Source organism: Verruconis gallopava (assembly GCF_000836295.1).
Source record: "Verruconis gallopava strain CBS 43764 unplaced genomic scaffold supercont1.15, whole genome shotgun sequence".
In the NCBI taxonomy this organism is placed as follows: Eukaryota; Fungi; Ascomycota; class Dothideomycetes; order Venturiales; family Sympoventuriaceae; genus Verruconis; species Verruconis gallopava.
The window spans coordinates 583,126-603,150 of NW_015622151.1; the positions used below are offsets into that span (position 1 = coordinate 583,126).

Below are 20,025 nucleotides of genomic sequence, written 5' to 3' on the forward strand. Positions count from 1 at the left end.
GCCAATGGATTATCGAGGTGAAGGTTTGCAACACTGATTGAATACGTTGCGTCAGCTCTTAAGCAACCGAGTTCCCTTCTGTATCATGGTCAATTGCAAAATTGCCCGACATCTTGATTCCTCTACTCCTATTTCTGCATCCAGGATAAGATCCCTAAACTCCACGGAAAGCAAACGTCAGGAGAAGTCCCAGAGTCTACAGACACGAAGGCTAAGCCCTCGGGAAATTGCGTAAAGAATGTTTGCTTTTGCATCTTCTGTGCTTGAGATCAGTCGCTGGTCACGTATGAAATGGGATTGCCTGGCTTGAAAGTTGCCACATTGCGCTTCCGACGAAGTGGACGTCTGCGCAGCCAACGTACGTGAACACACACGCAAGTGCAACTTGCTCTGATATGCTTTCACGACCAGGCAACCTGGTCTACACACGCGCTCTGGTCCAATCTACTTCTAGTCGGGATGGCAAAATGACCGATGGTGCCGTGTGCGCAACTAAACTCTGTTCGATCGAGTGATCCAGGATATATGCTTGATCCTTCAGGCTCAAGCTTCGCTACATCACCGGCGTGTGATAGGTCTGGCAAATATCATAGTGGTCTTGGTAGCTGGACGTTATTATTTACAGGAAGCCGATACATACGACGTTGAATTTTATGATTGGCGCCAGCATTAGTGACTCTACACTAAATGCAAGCCGTCAGTCGTCCCAAAAAGAACGGCTTCTAGAAACCATCTTCCAGCAAAACGTCGGACATTGTTCTTGTCAGATCTCTATTGCCGGAGGAGATGTTTGGGAAATATCGACTGTAAAACTATCGTCCGTGAGAAAAGATGTGGTTGGCGACCGCATGGACAGCTAGGACGAGACAGATGTAGAACGCGCAACTAGTCTGACTGAGTAAATGAGGTAGAGAAAGAAAAATCCTGGGACAGTGAACAAATCGGAAGAGCTTTGACTAGTGGCACATCGGCTCGTCCAGAAAGGAGTTGGCATTGCTCTTCATCTTAACACTTCCGGCTTGCAACAGTGCCAGCGGGAGGGTGCCTCTGTGCAGCACCACACGTCTACGTTATGCTCGCTTACCAAAGTCACAAAAAGGAATGGCTCAATGCGGAGCAAGAAAAAGTGGCGGTTCAACAAGCTCGATAAAGGGAACATTGGTCAACCCTCCCTCATCTCACCAGCGATGAAAAGAACAGGTCCGCCTCAATCCAAGCGCGTAGTCAAAACCTCTCTGAGAAATCCTGGTGTCGTTCGCTTAGACGAAGGTGGACGCGAAACGTGGGTCGTACGCTGGCGGCAACTAGAAAGGGCTGCGGCTTTCCCTAAGGTGTCGAGATGTGGTCACTACAGATCACGAGTCTTGTGTGTTGTGCTGCTTATATCAAACGTGTTCTTGTAGAACATCCCGGTATCCGGCCCTGCTCGGCCACTTATGGGGCTGATTATGATGCCGTATCTGTCTGTTCAATCTAGGAGGCAAAAGTAGTCAACAAGGTTTCACGAGATGAGAGTTGAATCGATGCGGTCGTTGAGCTGGTCAGATTTGAGGCCTTTCGTTCGAGAATGACGTTACCGCTGCTTTTCCTTTCGGGTGACATATGCCTAGCAGCCGTGAGAGAGAGAACAGAAATTCTACGTGCTACTCGTTTTGATCTCAGGCAGAAAGGTTTTGTGATCACACGACATATAACTTATCTTCAAATCAGGTATAAACCGTCCCTAGACTTCGAGTGGTCGCCCTCGATGACGTTGTGCCTTGCTTTCGAACGGCAAGGGGACATGTCATTTTCCTTTGTCACATCTTCCGACTCGCGTGCACTGAGAGGTCTGTTACACGAGAAGTCGGAGCATAAGCTAGCCAAGCACAGCTGACGCAATTGGGAGAAAAACATCGTGACGAATGTAGTGCAACGTTCGGGCCCGTTTGCTGTCACATCACGATTTGCCCCAGTTTTTGGCAACGTATACCCACAATGGTGCAACAGAAGGAGGACTATGCAAAAAAAGGAAAATAATGTATATTGAACAGTGCTGTCGTATCGAGATATATATATTTCGGAAAACCAGAACTGCACAAATGCCCAGCCCAATACGGTGAAAATAGGGGGAGTCGCTGACTACACTCACACACACACAGACACACACAGAAGACACACACAAAAGCTAAAGAAAACTAGATAACCAAAAAGGACAAAAAAAATCAGATACAACTCTAGCTCAAGCGTGGTTGCCCTCAGCTTTCATCACCAGAGAGCACCATGCGCAAACAAATCCAAAATTGCACGCAAGGAAGCCTCCATGCCGCAAAATGTTTTGTGATCGCAGACTTCCAGCCGCGCTCGACCAAAACCTTCGAGGAAATCCAAATATCGCTCGATCTTGCGTGCGCTGTTGTTCTTCCCTTTGTCCCAAACCCGGCCGTGACGATCTGTAAACATCTTGCTGCTCAGCATTTGCAATCAAAAGATTATTAACGCCTTTATGCGCCCTTAGGAACCGTCCCCCCTCTCAGATCAGATAAGTCGTAGCAGTTTTGCATCAGATGAAGAGATTCGCGAATGTTTGACAAAAAAAATGGAGAAGAGATATTATCAGGTTTGCCCGCCTATTGGGCGTCCCTGGTATCGAGCTTTCGAACCTTGTTTTTATTTTCTCGTGTACGGTGTGCTGGAAATGGCGACTATTTGACGGTCTGGCATTTTGTCGAGAGACAGCTGCGTTCAAGGAAAAGCGCTGCAGCGTATTTACATTGGGTGAGGAGCCAATGACGAAGGATCGACGGTGCTGTAGCCCACCATGGGGTTCATGTCCAAGCCCGGTTGCTGCTGATCATCGTGCATTGAATTCCGGAAAGGTAATGTCATTGGCTGCTTGGATGACATGTCCAAGAACATGCCGTCATCCAGTATGGCGCTGTCCTGAGGTAGGTGATAGATATCCGCTGAAGCACTTCGACCCATGGAGTTCAAAGGGGGCGATTGGTTGGCGATCACGGGGTCTGCCGAGCCCATGCTGTGCATAGGAGATGGAGCTTGCGCGTGCAGGTTGGCATCTGGTGGCATTGGGGACATGAATTGCGGGTTGAAGGAGGTGGCCATGTTCGACGCGGGTATATTTTCCGGGGCGGGGCCAGACGTGAAAAAGCCCGGTGTGCCAAAGTCTGACGGAGAGGGCGCTGTCGTGGCAGACATTGGGTGGAACTGTTGATTGAAGTTCATGCCGAAGCCAGCCGAAGTGTCAATGCTCAGGGTAGGACCCATAGGCGACGGGCCATTATGATACTGTGGAACGGGTGCGACAATTTCCGAATGCTGAGGCACGTATGGCTGAGCCGGTGGCTCAGGAACCAAAAAGGATGGCATAGGATGCCGGAGCATGGAGAAATCGATGGCGACAGGGACCGAACGACTTCTCTGTCGTTTGTGTCCGCGAGGCACATTGAGGCCGACTCCGACGCCAAAAGGCGTGTCGTGGAACATGCCCATCGGATTCTGAGCAGCATGGTGGTTCGGCTGAGATGCCGGGCGGTGGTTGATCGGAGAGACCGGGGCAGACACGGCCAAGGCGTTGGGGTCGAATACGTGATGCCGGTTCTGGAAGGACTCTAGAGCAACAAGCTTCGCGAGCTGTCCGCTGAGGATTTTCGGATGTCCGCCCAGGTGGTGTACCAAGCAGTGAGAGGCCTGTTGATCCTCGGTGAAATCTCCACACTGGTAAAACCCACCAGATCCGGACGAGTCCATGAAGAAGTTTGGTGGGCGAGTAAGCTCAACGACGAGTCCTCCAGGTCTTTGCGCAGCGCCCTCTGCGTTGGTTGCTGGGTCCCCATTGTCAAGTGTGATGTTCTTGATGTATGCAAACGGGTACTCAATCTTGTAGCCTGCCGAGTCGTTGTTGATGTAGTACGTGACACAGCACTTCTCGGGCGAGTAAAAGATGACAAGATCCATGGCACTCTGGCCGATTCTTCTCCACGTGCCAATGCTGAGCGAACGACATGAGAAGTGATGGATCACTGCGTATCAGTCAGCTAGGCGAACCCAACGTGGACGCTGGAAGGTTTTCTACTCACCGACTTTGCTTGAGCTGGAGTCGGTGTTGAGGAGCATGCCGCTACCATAGGCGAAGGTGCCGCCTCGTGAGAGGAGGCCGGACGCCAAGGGTTTGCCAGATTCCATGGCCTGAAGCGCGAGATAGCGGCGCATGGACTCTGGAATCTCGTTGCAATCCTCCCCGTTCTCAATGCTCTTCTTGGCGATGTTCTTTATCTTGGCTCGCCTGCAAGCATGTGATTAGAGGAAAGAGCAACAGACATTGACTTGAGGATGGGTGAGAGAAACGCACCTGTTCTGAAACCAAATCTGAACGGACCGCTCGGTCATGTTGATCTCCTCTGCAATTCTCTCCCTGACCAGGGCAGTGGGCGTAGGGTTCTTGTTAAACTCTCTTTCGAGAGTCAGCAATTGATCCTGCGTAGCTCGCTGGCGCTTCTGGTTCTTTTGCTGCTGGGTTAGGGTGCTCTTGCGAGGCGGTCGTCGGGAATTGTTGGCAGAGGCGGTAGTGGTGGTGGTGGTGGTGGTGGAGGAGGTGGTGGTTGCGGTGGCACCGCCGGGAGGGGGGATTGGGGTTCCCATGCTGGTCGGTGTTTCGACGGACTCCTCCATGATGGGCTCCTGCATGACTGCGAAGGAGACCCGTCGTCTAGGTAGGAAAGAGAGCTCGGTGCGACTTGGAGGAGGGTCAGCGGGCTTGTTTCAGGTAGCGCCTGGCTGTCTTTGGGCCCGCCGAGGTCAGCACGAGGATGTAGGATCGAGCGTGGTGTCGTCAAAGAAGTCGTCAATATCAAAGTCAAAACGAACAAGAGGGCAAAAGGGGGTAAGGCCGGAAGGATGCGGCGAGCGAGCGTCGGGAGAGGCTGGCGCGTTGCAATGGGCGTGGACGATCCAAAAGAGCGGACGACAGAGGGCCTTCCAACGCGGTGAAGGTTTGAAAGTAGAGGCAGCGGCGGTAGGGAGAGAACGGTTGTGCGAAAGGAATTAGCTAGCTGGTAGCTATCGATCGACTAGAGCGATACGGTAACTGAATCGAAGCGGTGCCGAAGCAAGGAATGGACGGCGTTGAGCCAAATGAAAGTGCGTCGGACCCGATAAGGAGTGACGGGTTAACCGGGAGAAGGACGTCGAGACGACGGGGATACTTCAAAGGAATGTGGGAGGGGGCTTTGCAGGAGGAGCCGGGAGGTGGCAATGCAAAGAACCCAAAAAGAGAGCGTAGAGAGAGTCTAAATAAAAAGAAAAAGACTGTGCGATCGAAAGGAAACGAGGTCGACAGGTGGAGAGAGGGAGAGTGAAGAGGGAGAGGAAGGGAGGGAAGAGAGGGACGGATTTCTGGCGACGGGGATGGGGGAGGGAAAAGGCGGCGAGCGGAGGGAGGAGCAGCGGCGGCAGCAGCAGCGGGCAGGAGCAGCAGCGACAGAGGCATGCGTCGCAGGGCAGGGCAGGGCACAGGAGAGAGCTCTCGCGCAGCAGAGACAGGCAGAGCCAGAGGCAGCGCCCGAGCCGCAGCCCGAGCCTGAGCCAGGCAGGCGGGGGGGGCGAGCGCCGTCTCAGAGCGAGGACCGTGCAGCCAGCGCGCGCGACTCCTGAAGCCCTTGGCACGCTGCAGGCCGCCCAACCGGGCTTAGCCCGCCAGCACCTGCAGCCCGCCGGTGGCCGCCAGGAACGCGCGCGCTGGCTCTGGCGTGCTCGTGGCCGTGTCGCTGCTGTGCGACGGCCTTCGCGCACACGTAGCACGATAAGCGAGCCGACGAGCGCGCCGTCGCGCTGGTCCGTCATCCAGCACACACAGGTACGCCCCCCACTCGTCGGAACGCGTGCAAATCCACGACCATGCACGAGCGCAGCCGCGCTACGGTGCCGGCTGCTGCTGAGCGGCCGCTGACGGTCAGAACATCGCGACGAGCCAGGCCACACGTCCACCCGTGGACCGGCACTTGCGATCTGGCGCCTCACGACGCTGCTGGCCACCGATGCATCTGCGACGCGTGAAGGCAGGCCCAAGGCAGGCCGCCAATGACGGGGCCTGGCTCGACTGCTCTCGCCCGCTCTGCCGCTCGTTTCCGCCGGAAGCTGTGGTCGTTCGTCGACGTGTAGCAGCAGTCGTGCCGTTTTCCAGGTGTGTACAATACGTCTGCGCGCTGCCTCTCTGGCCCGTCCTGCCCATGCGCTTTTGCTCGAACCAGCTGACCGCCCCCGACCGATCAATGGCGCCCTCCCCCCGTCGCGCCGCGAACGGGTTGGTGGTGCTGGCCGTTGTTTCGCCCGACCCGTCGCCTCGTTGGCTGGCTCCTTGTTTTTTCTTCACCTGCGGCTCACACCGTTGCGGCTGCTGTGCCTGCTTCGGCCGTGGTCTTGCTGTGTCCCCACTGCCGCCACCCACACCCGCCCCTCGCCCCTACTGGACGCACGCTCTCGTCCTGTCCTCTGCTACGACGTGAACCGCGCTGTACGAGCTTCGCTTCCTGCACCGCCGCCGCTCCTCTCTCCCTCATTCCAGTCCCCGGACCAGCGCCACTCTGCCCACACCTCCCCGAACCCGCCGTCCGCTTCCCTCTCGACGCCGTATCCGACCTCGCATTCTCCGTTCTCTGGTCCCCGTCGCGTGCACAACCCTGCCTGTTGGCCTGTCTGTCTGTAACACGGCCCTCTGCACACACCGGGCGTTCCCTGTAGGCCCGCTCGTCGAATCACATCCAGTCTGCTGACTCCCCTTGGCGACATGTGCTGCAAGCAGTCCTGGCGTCTGTTCGTGGGTTTCCTGATCGGTTCGCCCCCGTCAGTGCCGATCCCATCCCCTCGTCGTGCGCTTCCCATTGCCTCGTTCATGTCATGGCCAGAACCTGTCGTTGCTGTACCTGCAGACGCCGCGTTCCTACGACAGTCTTTGAGCTCTTCTCCTCCACATCACCCACCTTTCAGAAGTCCGTCGGCGCGTCCCGAAAAGCTCGCCTGCACCTGTCGCATATCCTATCAGCCTCATGATTCGACCGCCAACGCAATGCGATATGTCCACTGCCCGGCAATCGCCTTGCACGGCTCTAGAAATCTTCCCCTTTGAGCCTGCTCGTCCGAACGCCGCTGAAGACGCCATTCGGCATCCTTGCTCGACTTCGCACCCACGGGAGCGGCTCTTACCTCCTCTCGCTCAGCGTGTGCGCCCTGGCCCCCGTCGTGAAACCCCGACAGCGCCGCCCAGCCCATGCACCCAATCGAACCGCCCCATCACCTCTCCTTTCTCCATGAACAGCCGTCCATGTCCTTGCGATCGGTCTCTGTTCGACAATATTCTCTCCGAAATCTCCTACGCTTTCTTTACCCGATCCTGCTCTGTGCCGCATTCTGGACGTTTTCTTGTCGTTGTGTTGGTGCCACACTTAAGCACAAGCCCGTTCGTTGTGCGCTTTGAGCCGGTGGAGCCTTGCCCACGCGCAAAGACGCCCAACGGCCGCAAACAAGCAATGTCAAGCGGGTCAAAAGTCCTCCCTTTTCGGCTCACTACGCCTCGGATGGCCGCTGATCTTTCAGACCGCACGAAGTGGTACATCTCAACCCCTTTAACGCCAAGAAGCCCCGACCTCGACGGCCACCTCCCCCTCACCCACCCCAAGAGCACACACATACATATACAAACGTACTTGTCTGTTCCTTCGTGGAGAAATCCACAGCGGTGAGTCTTTCTCTTTAATCTGACATCTCTCTTCTCAACGCGAGCGGCATGTCGCTCCTTATGATCTTCGAGAACGGCACATGGTCCTCCTCGCCTTTCATATTTGATCGTCTTGAGTGTACATTTAAAAGTCTACCTTTGTCTAACACGTCGACTATTCCCGATGGGATAAAGAACATGGATCGCGTGTAGGGCTAGCTGCCTGAAGTTCCGTGCTGTCGATAGCCTGCACGAGTGGATCAATAGCACTACGGGCTAAAATAAAAAAAAAAATCACCCACCGACCTTTCTCGAACTTCACGGCTGGGGAACCTTCCAACCGCCTGACAGGGGTTTATACAAGTAAGATTGCGTGTAGATCCAAAAGCCTATGCAGCTTTGCGTCGCTCTTATCGATCCGTATCTGACATCTGCTCCTCCCAGGATGGATGGTTGAGCCATTCACCGTAATGCGAACCTTGCGGGACTGCCTCTGGTGGACGATCGGCGCGGTTGATTCAAGACCACTTCGCATTGCGAAACAAGTGCCACGAGTGTCTCTCCGAAACGACCGCGCAAGCGAGCTGTGTCACGCTACTGGCTCCCATGTAATGGATTTCTACAGCGAGTGACGGCGTGTTCGCATCAATGTCTCTTCTGTCGCTTGGTTAACGCGCGGCAAATGATTTTTTTTCCAACCTGATTCATCTGTATGTCCTTACCAGTACCCTTACCACGTCTCTTGTTTGAGCGTAGGAAGGATTGTCACCAGTCTAGGGGCGCAATCCTTTTTGCTCATCTTCGTTGCGACAAAGCCTCGTACGAATCTTCGATCTTCCTTTGGTATGTGAATTACAATCAACCGTGCAGTCGACTTCAGTCAAAGGATCCGACTACCGCTCAGCAAATTCGAACATCTCCCTAATGGCATCTATGTGCGGATCATTCTCCATCGGCAGACATGTTCGACAGTCACAGAAATCCTAATTTTCGTGACCATCGTCCTAATTACAGTGAAGACTTGTCCATCGGACTCGTTTGACATAAAGATTACTGGTTAAAGGCTGCTATATTAACACCTCGTTTTCACAGGTAAAGGCAAGAGGGTTCGATCGTCCCTGTTCTCCAAGCGGGGTCAACTTTCATTTTCGCACTCCCATGATACATCAGCATCGTGGAGGCGCCCCTCCAACGTTAAGGCTAGCTTTTCATCACAGATGCCCTCTGCATTGACCACGTCTCATAGTTTGGATCAAGGTCTTCCCAAGCTCAATTTTCTGAGAAAGCATGTCGGCTTGAGGGCCAATACGGATCATATCTTTAAAGGTAGCAGGACGGTAAGAAGTCTTGTGTCTAGGAGTTAGACTTGAAGAAAACAAGATATGATCACCAGCGATGTTTCCAATCATTTCCTTATGTTTCTCTCATAATCGGCACGTTGAGTCCTTCTCGGCAAGAAGAATCTGACGAAAACACGAAACTTTCACTGAGCGATTGTAAGATGACCTTTAGTGCCCCGCCCCGGTAACTACAGGACGTGCATCTCCCACCACCAAAGACTGTTCAATCGTCGATAAGCCTTACGCGAGTCCAAATAGTGGCCAAAATGAAAAGCGTAGAGCGCTCAAACGAACAGTGTGGTCACAAAACTGCATTTCCAGTGGTTCACTTTAATCAACTTCCTATGCTCGGATCGGCAAATTTGCCTGCGCGTTTAGCCACCCCTCCAATAAAGCTTGCAGCATCCACCTTCCGGTAGCTTCTCTCAATAACCACCAAGATAGGCGTGTCATCGATGTCGCCCTGTGTATAGGTGGCGTATCGAAATGTACCTCCGTGGAAACGGCTCCTGACTCCTTGATCTTTTGCTGTAACTACTACTGTGCTATTGTTCTAAGTTGTACCATTTAAGTTCCGCTTTCCGATCAAGTAGAAGACCCGTCTACGATCACTACTGCTGTCCAGGCCAGTCTTTCAAGCAGATACGCATAGTATGCTTCACACGTTGACAGGGGCCTTTTGGCTCTGCCCACAGCAGAGAAGTACCCAATTTGTACAGCACAATAGATCACTGCGACGAAAGAAAAAAAAAAAAATTTTTTCTGTAATTCTGGTTTAGTATAGTAACTTGCATGGCCGCTTCAATTCATTCTGTTGCAGCATTTGGGATCGAGTTGCGTGATGCCTATTGTAAAGCTTGAGAAACATCAGTGCTCGACGATATCGTTCCGACAATACGACACGATTAGTAATACACAATGCTTGTGCCTTCGCTCGCGATGGTCTTTGTATCATCATCATATCTGAACGATTCCAGGTACACATGAAATTCTGCTCTTCAAGAGGAACGGTCGTGGCATGCTGATGTTCAAAAATGAGGATGCCCATGCTCTCGTCAGGTAAACCCTTGGAGAAGCTGCCGCAAATGAGATCGATGGTCTTGATTTACTGTCACTCCAGGATTAGGCGTCGCCGTCGACGAAACCATGAGTTAACTCGGAGGAAGAATGCAATCCCTGGCGGCATCGTCGGCAGTAATTGGGTATACATAGTTGAGAGAGTCAATGTGAGAAAGATCTCATGAACAACTTCGGCCCTTTCAAACTCCGTGTGGAATGCTGTCGACAGATTGTTTAGAATGCCTCTGAGTTTAAGATCACAAAGTCATGACAAAATCAAAATCAGAGAGCTTTCTTCTAATGTTGCTCTAGCAGCCACATCAATCCGTCAACAAAATCACGTACTGCTTTCTTTGAAGCATTGAGAGTCGGTGAAAACCCCCAAAAACTGTGTGGAAAGCCCGGATACATGTACGTCTTTGTCTTCGTACCATTCTCCTTGAGTACTCTTTCGTAAACAATGCCATCATCTCTAAGCGGATCCATGCCACAAATCCAGAATGTTGTGGGTGGCAAGTTCTTGAAGTTCCATTCCTCCTCGGGACCAGCAAACGGAGTGAAAAGCTTAGACGTCGGATCGTACGCATATTCATCCAAGAATTGATTCATTATGGCCATGTCAAGAATTGGCGCGTGCACGTTCTGGTCGTACGCAATCAGGTGGGGCCTAAACTCAGCTGGAGGATTACGAATGTCGAACACGAGTGGGATCGATGCGGCGACACCTGTGAGAGGTGGTGATAAGGCAAAGTCACGAGCGAGATGGCTAAGAATAATGGATATGCTCGCTCCGGCTGAGTTCCGAAGAGAATAAAGCCTTGAGAGGTGTCGGCTCCGAGACTCGACGCATTCCGTGCCGCCTGTATTGTGTCATTAAGCACCGACAAGTACAGGCTGTCATGGAACTGCCCGTACCCACTGTAGGACATCCCATGAGTCGTTGAGCGCTGTAGGGAACTTGTATTCGGGAGCCAGCCTGTAGTCAACATTTACGCATACGGCACCTAGGTCTTTCACGAAGTTCCTGCAGTTCAGCTCCTCATTCTGCAAGTCACCTAGACAAAAACCTCCACCGTGATACAAAACTATAAGTGGAGATCCGCCTTCAGGTGGATCCTTTGGCTTGTATGTTCGCACTGGAATTAAATAACCGTCACGAGCAGTCACTGTGATATCCTCCTCTTTGATGTCCAGTGGTGTTTCTACAAGGCCCGCAGCTGCCTGCTGCTTGCGTTTTGCTTCGGAGAGTTGCTTGCGCAGCGTTGGTATATCGCCTCGCAATTGAGGCACTACCGGCAGCGTCTTCAAGAACTTGGACAGGACTCAGCACAGGGACGATGACACAGCTGTTAAGAGAGGAAAGAAATAGAACATGTACATACTGCCTCAAACTCCGGGTCAATCTTGGCCAAATCTTTAATGTCTTGGCCTGCCATTTTTTAAGATGCTGACGTCGATGCTCCTCGTTCTCGTCTCGTAGTCGTTCAGAGCTTAGACGTTGATACTTTTTTAACTTGTTGCGAGGTCGTTCCTCAAGGCAGACCGAGTGTCTGTTTCCGAGAGCATCCGGAGCCATGGCTAGGCTGTTTGAAGGTATTTAACTAGCAACAAACATAATGATGCACGGCATGGTGGGGTACACGGGTGCGATTAGCCGGAAATCCACGGACTCGTAGTTGTGGTTTGTCAGGCCGATATTTCAGCGTTAGTGAACTTGGTCTTGATCGATTGTCTCATGAGCAACCAAAGAGAGGATGTTCATTTTTGACAGAGTACTTGTTTCGGTCTTAGACTTGAAGAGCCATGCAATGTTAATAAGCGTGTCTACGCAGTGATCGCGACCTGCGGCAATATTCCGTCTTCTCGAAGCTCGCACTCATATAAAGCGACTAAGACTTCAAGCAATATCGAGGTTGTCTACTATGATTTTAATATGACATTTAGAGATGCAAATTATGGTTGGATGACTTCCTGTCCAACTTTCTCCAAGTCCATCTAATTCAGAAGTCTGGCGCAAAAGCACACTTAGAAGCTCCGCCTAGCCTACAGAAGCAGTATCAAATACTCGAGGCGCAGTAGGAAAGGTTATCCATATCATAAACGTGATTTATTTATTATAAATCAACTTCACGATCTGGACTACTGCATGATAAGAAAGCCTCGTGCCGAAGAGGGACTTCGATGGAAAGAGACTGGGGATTCCAGTACTTGTATGAGGTCAGTGCCAGTATCGATTGCTTTGTTCATAATTTGTCCAATTAGGTAGGCCATGATTGACTTAATTAGAAACGGGATACACACCGATATAGGCTTGTCTTCTAGCTAAATTCGTTGAGTTATGCCTGAGCCAGTACGAGGTGACTGTGTTCTAAGTCGTAGTGACCGTTTGAAATATCCTCATCAAGGTCTTCTTCTGTATGATCGCATTCCATTATCTCTCCGTTTTGCCTTGATACAGCAAGTTACAAGGCTGGAAGCGAAGCTTCGAGGACGTCAAGATGCCTTGAGCTCGTTTGGAGTTCAGAGTCCCTGTGTTGCTTGTATTGGGCCGCTGGAATACTGACCCAATTGCAGTTTGAAAAACACTAATACATTATATAGGTCTGAGCACTTTAATACCAATCACGATTCCCTTCACTCGCCCAAACTGCTCCTCATGGCCTGTATCATGGTGATACATTCGTGTTTGGCCTCTTCCGAAATGCACTGCCAGTCTTTGAATGAAAAATCTCCCTCGCTCTCTGCAAGCAGCAGCTGATTTTCGCCGCTAAAAACGAACACGTGATATGAGGCTGATAGCCGCTTCGCTATGGCTGCATATGTCGTTTCCAGTGGTATAGCACCTGAGATTAGGGCAAGAAGAGATGCTTGTAGCAAAACCGGGAGTCCTGGAAGATACTGTGTCAATGTCAGAAAGTAATTCAAACCCAAGAATGGGTAGAAGCTTGTACTGAGGTCGAGGAAAGTCCAGGTATTCTCATCGATGTCTGGTCAGGAGTATTGATCATTTGAACCGTAATCTGAATTAGTGTTCTCGGGAAGTTCTTCGTCAGCACTACGCTTTTTAAGGTTGACTGGATAAGGCTTTCCAGATGTCGTTCTCTCGTGCCTGAAAAGTTGGTTAGATCCTTGAGATGTAATTGCTGTTTAAACACCAACTTCCAACGCCGATCGCTGGTCTAATATTGACCTCGATAGCAGCTTCTTCCGGTAGCTCATCTCGTCTTTGCACTTCCAACGGACCATTGACTGCGGCAACAGCGGTGTAACCATCGGCTGAGTAGGTTGCTGAGCCGTCTGCTCGATGGAGCGATGCACCCATCAGGTATTACTTTGCAGTATGGGAAATCCGCGTGGAAGTTCACCTCGCGCAAAGCTCATAAGGCAGAAACTGAAATGACCAACAATTGCTCTTACGCTTCTATTGGTGAAGCAAGAAAAGAAAAAGAAGAATAGAAAAAAAAAACATAATCGAAAGCTATCCAAAAAGGGCGCTTTACACACATACCTCGGACCAATGGTAGGGCGCCGAGCTTACAAACCTCCTACGCAACATTCACCTACATCAGTCGCGCCAGCGTTCACAATCCGTCTTCATATTCTGAGCAAAGACATCAACGATGTCTTCAAGATCAAAAGAAACGCGTACAACAAGCAAGCGCCTAATTCAAGAGCTCAAAGATTATCAAAAAGATCCTAACGAGGCATTATTATATCTTGGGCCAGCAAGCGACAATGAGCTTATGGAGTGGACAGCTGTAATGAAAGGCGTAGAGGGGACGGCCTATGAAGGTACATTAGTTATTTAGCTTTCATTATGTGTATCTTTCGAGTATGCTAAACTTTAGATGACTCAGGTGGACGCTGGCTTCTTCACATTTTGATTCCGTCGAACTATCCGCTCTCGCCACCTACTATCACATTTTCTACACCAATCTGCCACCCAAATGTTCATTTCAAGACGGGAGAGATATGCCTCGACCTTCTCAAGACGTCATGGAGTCCTGCATACACGATATCGTCAACTCTGACGGCCGTACATCAGCTCCTTACAAGTGCAGAGCCGAATTCTCCTCTAAACATCGATGTTGCCGTTCTATTAAGAGAGCATGATCTTGCCGGCGCAAATAGCTTGATTAGATACTACACGAGAGTTTTTAGATATGACGGGGATTTAGGAGGGTAGCAGAAGCGAGCTGCCGTGGTACCGTGCCACAAAAGCTCAAGTTGCAAAACCTAAACTTCTCATTATGGAATTCAAGCATTTGGCTATGTAAGCAGAAAATATTGCCGTACATGATTGTTATACATGCGCATTAAATTTGGCGAGAGAACGGATCAAGCAAGTAGGTTATAAACCGAGCATAATCTTTACAACCCTGTCTCTTCATTCCAATATGGGTTCTTCTCTTTTGGCACGCCTATCCATTTTCTCTTTTTCCCGTATTCTAAGCCACTCGGGTACAAAAGCTTTGATTTTCACCCTTCCATTTCCAGCCTTGAGAGCAACGTTAAATTCCATGCCAGGTTTGAACGAACCGCCTTCCGCGCTGACTCGCAGGTCTGTCATATTCTCCAGTCTACATAGTGCAAGTCCAATATTACCAATACTTGTCAAAAGCTTGCCTACTGGTCTCTTTCCTCCTTCTGCTTTAATGTCCGCACCAGATTCGACCTCTGGCCCCGAAGGCATGTAAGACAACATGGATGGCGCGTCGGCATCATACAGCTGGATTGGCAGAATCCGTTTACGAATGACGCCCGTATGCTGCGTGCGGATCGTGAGCTCTTGTCCGACATAACAACCTTTGCGGAAGTCTATTCCATTTAGATAATCCATGTTGCTCTCCATCGGCAAAGCGCTCTCCTTAATTATTTCATGTTGCCCCTCCGGGACCCCCTGCAAGTATCTTCTAATGGTGTATGACTCTGTGGAGGTTTTGGGAAGAGTGCCATAGAATTCCGGGAGTGCTGCAGCTGGGTGATTGAGCTCTGAATTGAGAACGATGCGATGACCAAGGGAGGGAAGTCTTGGATCGACAGTGACAATTGCTCCTTCAGTTGCCCCAGAACCTTGTTGCATCTCTGCCACTGGAGATATTCCATTACTTGACCATGCAGAAAATACGTGCCATTCTTCACTTGCGTCGCGAATTGTGACTTGACTCCGCAGCTTATGTCTCTTCAAATGTTTTATAAAGCTTCCAACCTCGTCTCTTTCCACTTCTACAAGATAAACCTTACCGCATTCATTGCTACTGCGGTAGGGGTATATAATAACATCCCAGAGCACTCTTCCTTGCGCGCTCAGAAACCCAGAGTACCAAGGTGTCTCGCGTGATGGCTCGACATTATTTGTGGTAAGTCCCTGTAAGAATTTCGGTGCATCGTACCCGGATAATAGAACAAATCCTCGATGTGGAAGTTCGGCGAAGGCAGCCACTGGATTGGGAGTGGTAGCTAAACCTAGATGTGCTGAGGAGAAATTGCGAAAGGAGAATGATGTTTTGATTTGATGGATAGCTCTGGAAAAACATTGTGAGCACACGGAGAACGGCTGCAGTAAGCTCTGCATTATGTCACGTTGGGATATGGGACATTTACGGAGTGTTTAGATGTTCTCATTCTGAAAAGATTAGTGTCATGCGACCCTTGCCCCAGCCGCTAAATCTGGTTCTACAACGCACTTATTATTTTTGATTCGTGTAACGCAAGTCAGGTATCCATAATGTTTAGCTGCCTTACTAAATTCTCCTTTATAACTTAGGTAGTATTTATAGCTTTATATCAGATATAGCACTCTATTGTTAATCTAAAACGTCTGCTGTACTGGGGATGATGGTTTATCCTAGAGTGTGGCTGTATCACGTGGTAGGGAGTCATAACGTAATCCACCATCAAGCGGTCACCACCATTGAGCGGTCATTTTCTTCATGCCTTATAAAATATATTATGACCTAAAAAACATCACAACAGCGAGAACCCGGATCATTGAAATTAAGTAGTACTATCATATAGACGTATTACTCTGGATAAATTAAGATTATTAGCTTTTGCAGTGTGTCACCTAATGTAAGGGATTTGTGAGGAACTAAGTGGGAATATACTGTTACAGGGTAACATGGGAATCACGTGAAGAAGCGATCATGTTGATCATTTATGATTAAGGTGATTAACTTATATAAGTGAAGGATTGCGATTCACCTAAAGAAAATGGATAAATTAAGAATATAGTCTATAATCAGTCTAATTATTGTTACGGCGTACTTGTCAGTATGGTCAGAGTAATATGGGTCATTGCCTAAGTGATGCCAAGCGGCAGTCTTAGTCTTAGTATATGAGACTTTCTGCACCAGTCTTAGTCTTAGCAGATGAGACTGTATATATAAGTCTTATCAGGAGCAATTAAGACTTGGTTATAAGGGATAGAGAATAGATCTATATAAGGAGGGCTGAGCCTAAACCTACACTCATTATAATTTAACTGTCTAGTTTACCTAATAGTTAGTTTGAATATATTCTTATACTCTTAAAGCTTAGATTATTCTAAGTTATAAATATAACTACCTTATTATATTCCTTCCATAATAAGCCCTAGTTATATATTGTTCCTCTGCTCTAGGAAGCTAAACCCTTCTAAAATAGCTTATATTAGTAAAGCTAATCAGTATTAGGAATATATTCCTAATAAAAGTTAAATTACTAAATTATTAGATAAAGTAAGGAATAATATCTTATATCTACTATCTTTAAGAGAAGTAGTGGAAGTTAACAACAGTCTGATCTACTAAAGAAGAAGGTTAAGGTGTTAGGAATACTTTCCTAATACCGACTAGCTTCACTAATGTAAGCCACTTCGGAAGGGTTCAGCTTCCTAAAGCGGAGGAACAATGTATAACTAGAGCTTATTATAGAAGGAATATAATAAGATAGTTATATTTATGACTTAGAATAGTATAAGCTTCAAGAGTATAAGAAAATATTTAAACTAACTACTAGATAAACTAGTATTAGGAATACTTTCCCGATACCAACTAGCTTCACTAATGTAAGCCACTTCGGAAGGGTGTAGCTTCCTAGAGCAAAGGAACAATGTATAATAAGAGCTTGTTATAGAAGGAATATAATAAGATTATTATATTTATAGCTTAAAGTAATCTAAGCTTTAAGAGTATAAGAATATATTTAAACTAACTACTAGATAAATTAGATAGTTGAATTATAGTGAGTGTAGGCTTGAGCGTAGCCCTCCTTATATAGACCTATTTCCTATTCCTTATGACTAAGTCTTAATCGCTCCTAATAAGACTTATATATATAGTCTTATCTACTAAGGCTGAGACTGGTATAGAAAGTCTTATATACTAAGACTGAGACTGCCACTTAGTATTACTTGGTAATAACCTATATTACTCTGACTATACTAATAAGTATATTATAATATTATTCCCCTCCTTAGTAAACTTATCCTAAGTATTAATTTATTTAAATATTGTTTCGCCTATTCCTTAAATCTAAAGATATCTTATTCTATTCTTCCTTTAAAAGATTTTAGTAGGATCTTATAAGTAATATACTTCTACTATAAAGTAAAATAAGTATATAGTAAGATTGAGCTCTATAGAGATATAGTAATTATAATATATTAAAATTATTTTGAATATAGTATCTATTATATCTTTATATCTAGAATAAAATTAGTAAAATGCGCTTTCTGCGCCTTGAAAGGAATTTCCTGTATTAACTTATCTTAAGCTTCTTTAGATAAGACTAGAGAAGAGGTAAAGTTATAAATAGATATTAACTTAATAGAGTTGGAAAAGATTACTATATACCTAAGGAAAAATTAAAAGATTCTGAAACTGGCTGAAGATTATATAAAGGTAAAGATAGTTTATCTTCTAGATAAGTTAGAAGAGGAAGAGGAGATATAGTATATGAAGGATAGTAGTCTATCTAATACTAAGTTAGAGGAGTTATTAAGAGACCTGGTTACTTAAAATAATATTCTTTTAAATAGTCCCCCTATCTGGAGTGCCTGGGATCCTAAGTCTCTTAATTACAGCTTAAAGTGATAAAGACTGGATAACTTATCTTCTAAGGATCCTAATTTAGATTTAGCTTCTATCCTAGTAGTGGAATATAGTCTAGGTATTCCTTATAAAAATATTATAGTTTAAGTAGATAATTCAGGTTCTTATAAGGTTCCTAAGTATTTTCTTCTAAAGGATAATCTTTCTACTTAATAAAGTAAAAGTACTGATATCCTTAAGTTCTATAATCTAGGATTTTCTCTACTTTATATTTTAGGTCTGTTAGGTCCTTAAGGTTGATTTCTTTATTAAGTGGGGTCTCTAGGTCTGCTTTTTCTAATAGCAAAATATAGAATATAGGATATATCTTTATATTTTTTAGTAATTATAGCTTATAATTTACTGATCTTATAATCCTTTTAATTTTAAATAATCTAATTTTTAGAAAGTTAAGTTTATCACTTTGGTATTTGGTGCAAATATTTCATTACTAAAGATAAACTTTATCCCCCTCCTTAAGGTCTGGTTCCTTAGACCTTTTTTGATTTACTTGGGAGATTATTCTTTGGTTTAGGAATATAATATTAGATTATAGTTAAGTATAAAGTGATTACAGGTCCTTTATAAATAGTGTTACTTCTATAGGCAGGTATGCTAATATATTAACTATTAATTTTAGTTCCTTTCTAAAGTTCGTGTAATACAGTGATATCCTTATAGTACTCTATTTAGTTATATTATATGCTAGTACTGTCTGTGGTAAAAGCTATACCTAATTATTTTATTTATTATTAATATATATTTATAAATATTACTTCAGTATTTGGTTTACTTATTCTATCTAGCTATTGCTCTGTAGATAATATACTATTAATATTCCCTATACTATTTATAATACTTAGTATAATTCTTTCCAGAAATAAGATGTAAATATCTTATCTTAATCAGAGATAATCTTTTTAGGTATACCAAATTTCCCTACTTCTCTTAAGAAGACTTTTACTAAGTAAGAGGTAGTGAATTACTAAGGAATCGGGATAAATATTATATATTTAGTTAACTAATCAACAGTAACTATAATATTTTTATACTCTATATTATTTTTATCTCTAGAAGGTGGTAAGGGTCTGATAAAGTCTATTAATACTTCTTACTAGGATTCCTCTAGTGCTCGGTTTGGCTAAAGTAATCTATAAGGTTTATATTATTTATATTTGGCCTTTTTACACAAATAGCAGCTCCTAATCTAGGTAAAGACCTTTTGTTGTATCCTAGGGAAATAATAATTTTATTATAGTCTTTCTAAGACTTCTTCTACTCTCACATGTCCTTGCAAAGGTGGTTTATAGTATCTAAATATCTATTCTTTCTTAAGATTTAGAGGTAATATAATTTTCCCTTTATATATATAGATTTATAGTTTATCATCATAGTCCATATATTATCTGATAAAGTCCTTTTTTGATTATTTGGTTTAAATCCTCTAAATCTCTAGTATATTAATTTTAGCTAAAGACACTACTTGATATATCATCGAATCTCCTTTTTATTATAAAAGAGTATATCTAATCTCTATTCCCCTATTATAGTTGGTTCTTCTATTTAATATATCTATATTAGTATTAAGTTTTCCGCTCCAATATTTAATCTTAAAGTTGAATAATAATAGTTTATATAATTATCTTAACTGCTGATTATTTAACACTTTAGTAGTAGTGTAAAGGATTTAGGCTGACCGCCACTTCAGGGGGTAGGACACTCGATGTCAAGGCCTTCCTGAGGGTGAGAAAATCAAGAGGGAGAGAGAAGCCTCCCACAGATGGGAACTGTAAAGAAGCTTAGAAGTAGGATAAGATAGTTAGGATAAGGGTATAAAAGAAGATAA

The 20,025-nt window shown here is 46.3% G+C and overlaps 6 protein-coding genes across 6 annotated transcripts; 1 reads left to right on the top strand and 5 right to left on the bottom strand.

Moving 5' to 3' along the window:
* Positions 1-1,998: 1,998 nt before the first annotated feature.
* Positions 1,999-5,420, bottom strand: PV09_05176 (uncharacterized protein). The gene is made up of 3 exons (XM_016358651.1): positions 4,349-5,420; positions 4,077-4,282; positions 1,999-4,019 (listed from the first exon to the last, which is right to left on the bottom strand). The coding sequence occupies exons 1-3, from the start codon at positions 4,681-4,683 to the stop codon at positions 2,749-2,751; spliced, it is 1,812 nt and encodes a 603-aa protein (XP_016213752.1). The 5' UTR covers positions 4,684-5,420; the 3' UTR covers positions 1,999-2,748.
* Positions 5,421-10,404: 4,984 nt separating this feature from the next.
* PV09_05177 (uncharacterized protein) lies at positions 10,405-10,725 on the bottom strand (the record flags this gene model as incomplete). Its single annotated transcript, XM_016358652.1, has 1 exon — positions 10,405-10,725. One exon carries the CDS (start codon positions 10,723-10,725, stop codon positions 10,405-10,407), a length of 321 nt encoding a protein of 106 aa, XP_016213753.1.
* A 38-nt stretch (positions 10,726-10,763) lies between these two features.
* PV09_05178 (uncharacterized protein) lies at positions 10,764-11,543 on the bottom strand (the record flags this gene model as incomplete). Its single annotated transcript, XM_016358653.1, has 3 exons — positions 10,764-10,967; positions 11,023-11,418; positions 11,490-11,543. The coding sequence occupies 3 exons, from the start codon at positions 11,541-11,543 to the stop codon at positions 10,764-10,766; spliced, it is 654 nt and encodes a 217-aa protein (XP_016213754.1).
* A 776-nt stretch (positions 11,544-12,319) lies between these two features.
* Positions 12,320-13,566, bottom strand: PV09_05179 (uncharacterized protein). The gene is made up of 3 exons (XM_016358654.1): positions 13,267-13,566; positions 13,059-13,216; positions 12,320-13,005 (listed from the first exon to the last, which is right to left on the bottom strand). The coding sequence occupies exons 1-3, from the start codon at positions 13,427-13,429 to the stop codon at positions 12,742-12,744; spliced, it is 585 nt and encodes a 194-aa protein (XP_016213755.1). The 5' UTR covers positions 13,430-13,566; the 3' UTR covers positions 12,320-12,741.
* On the top strand, positions 13,526-14,522 carry PV09_05180 (uncharacterized protein). Its single transcript, XM_016358655.1, has 2 exons — positions 13,526-13,899; positions 13,965-14,522. The coding sequence occupies exons 1-2, from the start codon at positions 13,728-13,730 to the stop codon at positions 14,291-14,293; spliced, it is 501 nt and encodes a 166-aa protein (XP_016213756.1). The 5' UTR covers positions 13,526-13,727; the 3' UTR covers positions 14,294-14,522.
* Positions 14,337-15,752, bottom strand: PV09_05181 (uncharacterized protein). The gene has a single exon (XM_016358656.1). It carries the CDS (start codon positions 15,680-15,682, stop codon positions 14,495-14,497), a length of 1,188 nt encoding a protein of 395 aa, XP_016213757.1. The 5' UTR covers positions 15,683-15,752; the 3' UTR covers positions 14,337-14,494.
* Between the last annotated feature and the right edge of the window lie 4,273 nt (positions 15,753-20,025).